Source organism: Oenanthe melanoleuca, chromosome 20 (assembly GCF_029582105.1).
Source record: "Oenanthe melanoleuca isolate GR-GAL-2019-014 chromosome 20, OMel1.0, whole genome shotgun sequence".
Taxonomy (NCBI): Eukaryota; Metazoa; Chordata; class Aves; order Passeriformes; family Muscicapidae; genus Oenanthe; species Oenanthe melanoleuca.
In genome coordinates this window covers 7,973,132-7,980,268 of record NC_079353.1, presented here as the reverse complement: position 1 = coordinate 7,980,268, position 7,137 = coordinate 7,973,132, and the positions used below count along the sequence as shown (strand labels likewise).

Sequence of the window (7,137 nt, the reverse complement as noted above, 5' to 3'; positions counted from 1 at the left end):
TCCTTGACTGGGGCTCCTGCAAGCCATCAGGCATGAGCTGTGGGCTGGCAGATGAGCTTGCAGGCAAGGCTTACCTGTCTGGGACACCCATGTGAGACACCTGTGGGGGACACCATCAAGTTGCTCTGTCCCTGTTGAGAGGGGCTAGCTCACACCTTCAGCATCAGCCCCCTACACCTCCCATCACATGGTTCTGTCTCCCTTTATGCCCACGAACAGTTTTCTTCTTCCCTTCCTTCTCATGACAGCCACCAGCTCCCCCGTACCAGTGGGAGTCATCAGCAGGCATCATGCTGGGAATGTGCAGTGCATGGAGTGCTGATATCCCACTTTGCTGTGCTGGGGCAGCAACCCCAGGTTGATGCTGTTCCCCTGGCAGCTCCCACTCATCAGTCTGACCCTGGATGTTCTTTAGATCCACAGGCTCCTTCTGGCTCCCGGGGTTCAGTAGAGCACCATGCAAGAGAGCTGTGTCATGGCCACACACCAAGGCATACAGGGGCTCATCCATTGTCCAGCACAGAGACACACATGGAGCCACAGCAAGATGTTCTGGTGATGGAGGAAACACCTCCTGCCCCAGGGACACATCCTGAGCAGCAGGGCTGAGCGTGGCTGTCCTGCCCCTGCACACACACGTGCAGAGGCAGTGCTGTCTGCATGTGGAGGTGTGCAGCCATGCAGAAGCATGTGTGTGCTGAGGCAGACGCTGTGCTGTGCAGCACGTGTGTGCCCTGACAGATCGTGAAGGTGTATTAAATAGCAGCTGTTGGGCTCTTCCTGAGCACAGCAGTAACACAGTTGGGACCACTGTGATGTCTTCTTAATTTAAACTCCTGTTGTCTTTCAGCCACTTGCTAATGAGGGCTAATGGGAAGATCAGCTTGCTGTTTGCCAGTGTTGCTGTGTGCATTGCCATGGCCCTGTCATTCCTGCAGCCTGGCTGTCTTCAGTGGCTGCTGTCTTTCCCTGCCTTTCTGCTCTGATGGGAAGAGGGACTCAAGGTCTGCTCCCCCTTGAGCTCATGTGGCATGTCAAAAACTGCTCCACCAAGCCCACTTCTCTGACCACAGAGCAGCAGGATCATTTGGGGAGCAGAGCCTCCTGGTGCTGTCCATGGGCAGCCCCCAGGATCTCCAGGGCTCCCCTGTGCCACAGCATCAGCAGTCCCAAAAGCTCGATTGGCCCCTGTGCTGGACACCCACAGTGCTGCCATATTCCCTCCTGTGTCTGCAGCCCCAGGACAGCCACTCTCACCCTTGGGACCCTCCTCTTAGAGAAGGGGCAGCCAGCTACTCATGGGGTCTGTGTCACCCCTCATGCTGCCCTGCTGTGACTAGGGATCTGCACAGGGCACAGCAGTCACTGGTACCCAGAGGAGTGATGGTTTGGCCACAGCTCAGTAACTTTCTGTCGCCTGTGTGCCCATCCTGGCTCGCATGGCTGTGGTGCTGGTGCCTGGGGACAGAGCAGCTCTGCATGGGACATCTCTGCTCTGCAGGGCTGGGGCCCATTATTCCCCTCCCCGTCCCCTGCTTTCCCTGCTCCACAGCCACAGGTGCCAGCTGCACAGCAGGACACTGTCCCAGGCTGCCTGATGGGTGCCAGCACCGACCCATCAGAGCAGGAACAGAGCACAGGGAGCTCCATGGTGGCAGCATCCCTGGAGCTGCTTCTCCCAGCACTAACCCACACATTTATCAGGATTAATGAAGCGTGCAACAAACGGATGGGGAGGCAAAGAAAGCAGCAGAGACAGAGCCAGCAGCTGGCAGCAGGCAGGAGGGAAGTGTGGGGGTGTGTGGAGCAACAAGGCTGCACAGGAGCAGCACACCTCCCTGGGTACATGCTCCCAGCTTCCCACATGGACACACAGGAGTGCTCACGTTAGCTCATCATCATGCACACAGGCATGAAGAAAAAAGAGACAGTCTTAGCAGAGATCAGCCATCAATATTTGAAAAAAAACCATTGAATATTAACACAGCCACTTACGCCATATTTGCATACTTGCTTAATAAAAAATTATGGCCATTCAAAGCCCAATCATTAATTACCCAGCATATTTTTGTTTAACTCTCTCCCTTTTTTATTACAGACTAAGCTGTTTTCCTGCTTACTCAGCAAAAATTCCCTACTTTTCCACCAGGACGAGACATGCAATAAATATGTACTTATTAAGTGTGCATTACAACTGCACGAGCTGGGAGAAGTAATAACAGGCCAAACATAAAGCTGAAGTATTTATGCATGTACCTAGGGCCACTTTAGCTATTTATTTTCACAAAGAAATTAAATTAGATAGTTTGATAGCTCTCAGTGTGATTATGGTGGGAATTTACATAGGCCCCAGCCTGTCAGGTGAGGATGGGTTTGAAGGCACAAACCCATGATGGGGACAAGCTGCAGACACTCTGCCAAGCCAGGTGTGCTGGGCAGGACTCCCTGCCAGGAGGGTCAGTGCCCAGCCAATCTCCTCTGCCTCTCAACTGGGAATTCCATGAGGACACCAGGCAGGCAGGATGGACACCAGGCAGTGAGGATGGACACCAGGCCGTGAGGATGGACACTAGGCAGTGAGGATGGACACTAGGCAGGCAGGATGGACACCAGGCAGTGAGGATGGACACCAGGCCGTGAGGATGGACACCAGGCAGTGAGGATGGACACCAGACAGTGAGAATGGACACCAGGCAGTGAGGATGGACACTAGGCAGGCAGGATGGACACCAGGCCGTGAGGATGGACACCAGGCCGTGAGGATGGACACCAGGCAGTGAGGATGGACACCAGACAGTGAGAATGGACACCAGGCAGTGAGGATGGACACTAGGCAGTGAGGATGGACACTAGGCAGGCAGGATGGACACCAGGCAGTGAGGATGGACACTAGGCAGTGAGAATGGACACCAGGCAGTGAGGATGGACACTAGGCAGGCAGGATGGACACCAGGCAGTGAGGATGGACACTAGGCAGTGAGAATGGACACCAGGCAGTGAGGATGGACACTAGGCAGGCAGGATGGACACCAGGCAGTGAGGATGGACACCAGGCAGGCAGGATGAGGCTGCCCACTGCTGGGACCACAAGTGTCTCTGTGGGAAAAACACAATGGTACAGTGTCCTTGGAGAAAAACTGTTACGATGTGAAGAGGGACAAATTTTCTCAAGAAAATTGATTTTCAAACCCTTCTCACTTGAAAGAACCCCAGCGCCTGTGTGAGTGTTTAACGCCCACTCTCCATAGATGCCTTTGACAAGAGATGTGACACCTGTCCCGGACAGAAGAGGGGATGGGGAGGGCAGTGCCACCCACCTCTGTGCCCCCCAGCCCTCACCACCCTGCGGGAGGTCCCGCAATTAATGAGCGACCTGATTAGCGCTGATTGCGCACACGCCGCCTGCAGCGGCGAGAGCTCGCGGTGCTGCCAGCGGTGCTGCCAGCGGTGCTGCGGGCTCTGCCCCACCACGACCCCGCACCAGCCCCTCCCCAGGGCACAGTGGAGGCCACCAAGCCCCGGGGCTCTGAGCCTGCAGGGGACACTGAGCCCGGGGGCCGCCCGCCTGTTCACACGGGGCTGCGACCACCTGCAGCACCCCCGGCTCCCCAGGGAGTGGCTTCCCCTTGTGCTTGTCCCCTTGGTGTCTGACATCACTCTGTGCCTGTCATGCAGGTTCCTGATGCCTCCGAGTTATTAAAGATTGGATTTTTAAATAGCACAGAGGATGTGCAACTTTTGCGGTGTCAGCACGGGGCAGTGACAGGAGCTGCTGGGAGCCAGCCCAACCCCGGCAGTGACAGTGTCCTTTAATTACAATTGATGACCTGGCATCTCCCTTCCCTAGTGCTCAGCAGCTCATTGCCTCGCAGCGGGACAATGGGACCCCAGGCCCTACCCAGCCACTCTGTGATCCCAGGCACAGCCTGCTCTGCTCCTCCAGTTGCCCATTTTTTATCAATATAAAGGAAACTTTGGCAAGATGCCTTCCCAGGAGGCAGAGACATCTCAGTGAAGTGCCCAGTGCCTGCCCATCCATGTGGCACCGTGGTCCTGGTCACCCTGTGGCCTCTGGCAGCTGCTTCCAATGAGGGCTTGTAGAGAGACCAGCAGCTGCCAAGCACGGGGTGGTGTTTGCTGGCAGAGGAGTGAGAGGAAAACTGCCTCTGCCCGGGGCATGGCTGGGGTGGAAGCACACGAGCTGAGTGCCAGCACTGACCGTAGATGTGCCAGCTTGCCAAGAGAAGTGTGAGAATCGCCACTTGCTGGTGGAACAGGAGGGAGCACAGTTCAGCAATTACAGCACAATTAGCTCAAACAGCAGGTTGATTGTAAATTGCAGCTCTGTGCCAGCTACAGGTTGGGAGCGAATGGCTGGCGGGAGCTCTCCAGCAGCCCGGCTGTCTCTGCTTGGGTCTGAGCTGAGGGGAGCTGTAGGGCCAGGGCCCACAGCATCCCCCGTGGGCTCTCCTGGCACTTGGCCCCACAGCCTCCCTCTAGAGCTGCTGCAGAGACAGGAGAGCTGGTGAGGAGCCCTGTAGCCTTGCTAGTACAGTTTCTCTCTGGAGAGCTGCCAGGAGCAGCTCTGCAAGGAGATGTTCACCCTTCTTGGGACCACAGGGTCTAAGAGCCACGCTGCCTTCCCAGAGCATCCCTTGCTCCAGAGGAGCTCCTGGGCTCCCCTGCTCCATGCTGGAGCCTGGACTGCCACTGGCACAGAGCCCAAATGAGCAGTGCCACCCATGGGTCCCAAACCAGGTGTGCAGGGTGCAGCAGCCTTGCTGGAAAGTCAGTCGTTGTATCACTCCTCCTGTATCCTGTGTGAGGAGCAGCCATAGGGGAGATCACCTGTCTCAACCATAGGGGACCCTCCAGACCTGTCCCTGTGGTTCAGGAAGGGATGGCAGAGCATGGGCTCACCCCAAAGGATGACCAGCTACAGCTAAGCAGAGAATGCTGTTGTGCATGCTTTGGCTTTGTGCATGCCAAGGGATGTGTGGAAATAAACATGTGCCCTTCTCTTGGGAATGACTGCCTCAAAGCAGCCTGTTCCCTGCACCATGCCATGCCATGCCATGCCATGCCATGCCATGCCATGCCATGCCATGCCATGCCATGCCATGCCATGCCATCCCATCCCATCCCATCCCATCCCATCCCATCCCATCCCATCCCATCCCATCCCATCCCATCCCATCCCCTCCCCTGCTGTCCTGCCTGCTGTACACAGGACAGGCACTGTCAAGGAATAGGAGGGGGCCCCAGGACGGGCTGTCTCTCATGGCCAGGCAGTCATCAGCCCTAATCCTTGTGCAGTATGAGGCAGCCTGGCTGCTCCAGCTGGCCATGGAGACATGGCAGGTCTCCTCTGCAGCCCTAGGGAGGGACAGACTTCTGGGGACCCACAGTGAGCCCCCAGTCATTCAGCTGTGCTGAGGAAACCTCTGGTACAGGTGCAGGAGAACTCAGTGTCACCCCTCTGAGGGCTGGCAGGGGGATGCTCACAGGCAGCTTTGGGGATGGTCGTGCCCTCAGCAGGGTGTCTCGTTGGCTCTGTCCCCCAGACTGTGCTGGCACTGGGGTCAGTGCGGTGGAGCCATGTGCTGGCAGCAGCAGACGGACACGGGGTGTGCCAGGGAGGGGCAGGGGGGCCCCTGCAGCCCGGCTGTCCCTGTGCGTGGGCTGCCGAGGGGCCTGGGGCAGGTGGGGGGCAGCGCCTGTCAGCCTGCTGAGGCTGATGCCTTCCATCTCTGAGTTACTGGCTCGTGTCAGGGCAGAGCTGGAAATGTCAGGGACTGCTGCAGGGTGACCGTGCAGAGTGGCAGATGGTCAATGATGGATTTGTCACTTCAGATTCAGGCGGTTTTTAAATATTCAGCAGAATCGGAGGTGACAGCTCATGGCAGCAGACAGAATTTCTGTACATCTCGGTAAGACCTCCTGGCCCCCTGGGAGGAGGGGCACAGCAGGACAAACCCCGGCACCTCGCGGCAGTGACTGGGGACAGCGCAGGCTGGGACTGTGGTGAGCATGGCCAGGGCTCCCTGTGCTCCCTGTGCCTGCTGAGCCAGTGGAGGTGCAGGAAGGAAGCTGCTGCTGTGCTTGTTCTGCTCCAGCTGCTCCCTGCAGGTAGTGCCTGTGCTGCCTGTAGCCACCCTGCTTTATCAGCACCAGGAGCACTGGGGGCTCCCACCAGCCCCACACCAGAGTTGGCATTCCCCAGCCCTTTGATGGTGGCCATGGCAGCCACATTCTGAGGAGAGGCTCATCAAGCGGCAGTGTGAAGGACAAGGGACTGGGCAGGCGGTGCAAGGGGAGTGGGCAGAGCCAGTGGCAGGCTCAGCTGAGCATGCAAAGTAGCTGGGTCAGCAGGGAAGAGAGATGGAGTTTGGCACAGCCCACAGAGCACCCTCCAGAGAGCCATGGCTCAGACAGGGAGCAGGGTTCCTGCTGGGCTGCATACTACAGGTGTGTGCAGATTCCCAGTGGCAGCAGTACCAATGCTGCAGTGCTGTGCAGCAGGTCAGGGCAGACTGCTGAGTGATGCCTTCCACAGCTGCTGCCATCAGCCCGGGTCCCACTGGTGGTTATGAGGAGCAGTCATTTCTCCTTGCTGGTGCTTCCTCTTGCGGCACAAGTCATTGTTCAAAAACTGCCTTGTACCTGCTCAGGGCCTCTGTGGTATGTGAGATGGACATGGCCCTGCAGAGCCAGCACAGGAAATGTCTCCTGTTGCAAGAGGCACAGAGCCAGGATGGAGTGTGGGTCCTGGCTGATCCAAGGGACATGGAGCTTCCCCTTCCTGGTGTATGTGTGGCTATGGCCACCAGCAGGACGAAGGCAGCAAGGTCATTGCAGTAATGAACACACTGGCCCTTGAGGACAGGGAATGCAGTATTGACTCTGCATCCCCTGTGCCTGCTGCCTTGAAGAGAGCTCTGCTCATGCCATCTGGATTGGCTTGTCTGTCCCTGTGCCACAGCTCATCAGGTGCAGCTCTGGCTGCAGGGCCCTTCTAGCCACACACATTTGCATCAAACGGTGCAGGTCCTCCTGTCCATCCACCAGGTGTGCAGAGGTGCTTGGTTGGGGGCATGAGCAGAGGGATGGCATGCTCCCCCTGGTCCTCCTGTGCTG

The 7,137-nt window shown here is 57.4% G+C and overlaps 1 protein-coding gene across 1 annotated transcript in view; it reads right to left on the bottom strand.

The window, feature by feature from the left end:
• Window positions 1–1,933: 1,933 nt before the first annotated feature.
• The window catches only part of CD40 (CD40 molecule), a 30,232-nt gene continuing 25,028 nt past the window's right edge, over window positions 1,934–7,137 (bottom strand). The window contains exon 9 of the mRNA XM_056507513.1: window positions 1,934–3,096. Coding sequence (XP_056363488.1) covers window positions 3,010–3,096 — 87 coding nt within the window. The 3' untranslated portion in view covers window positions 1,934–3,009. The remainder of the gene's footprint in view (window positions 3,097–7,137) is intronic.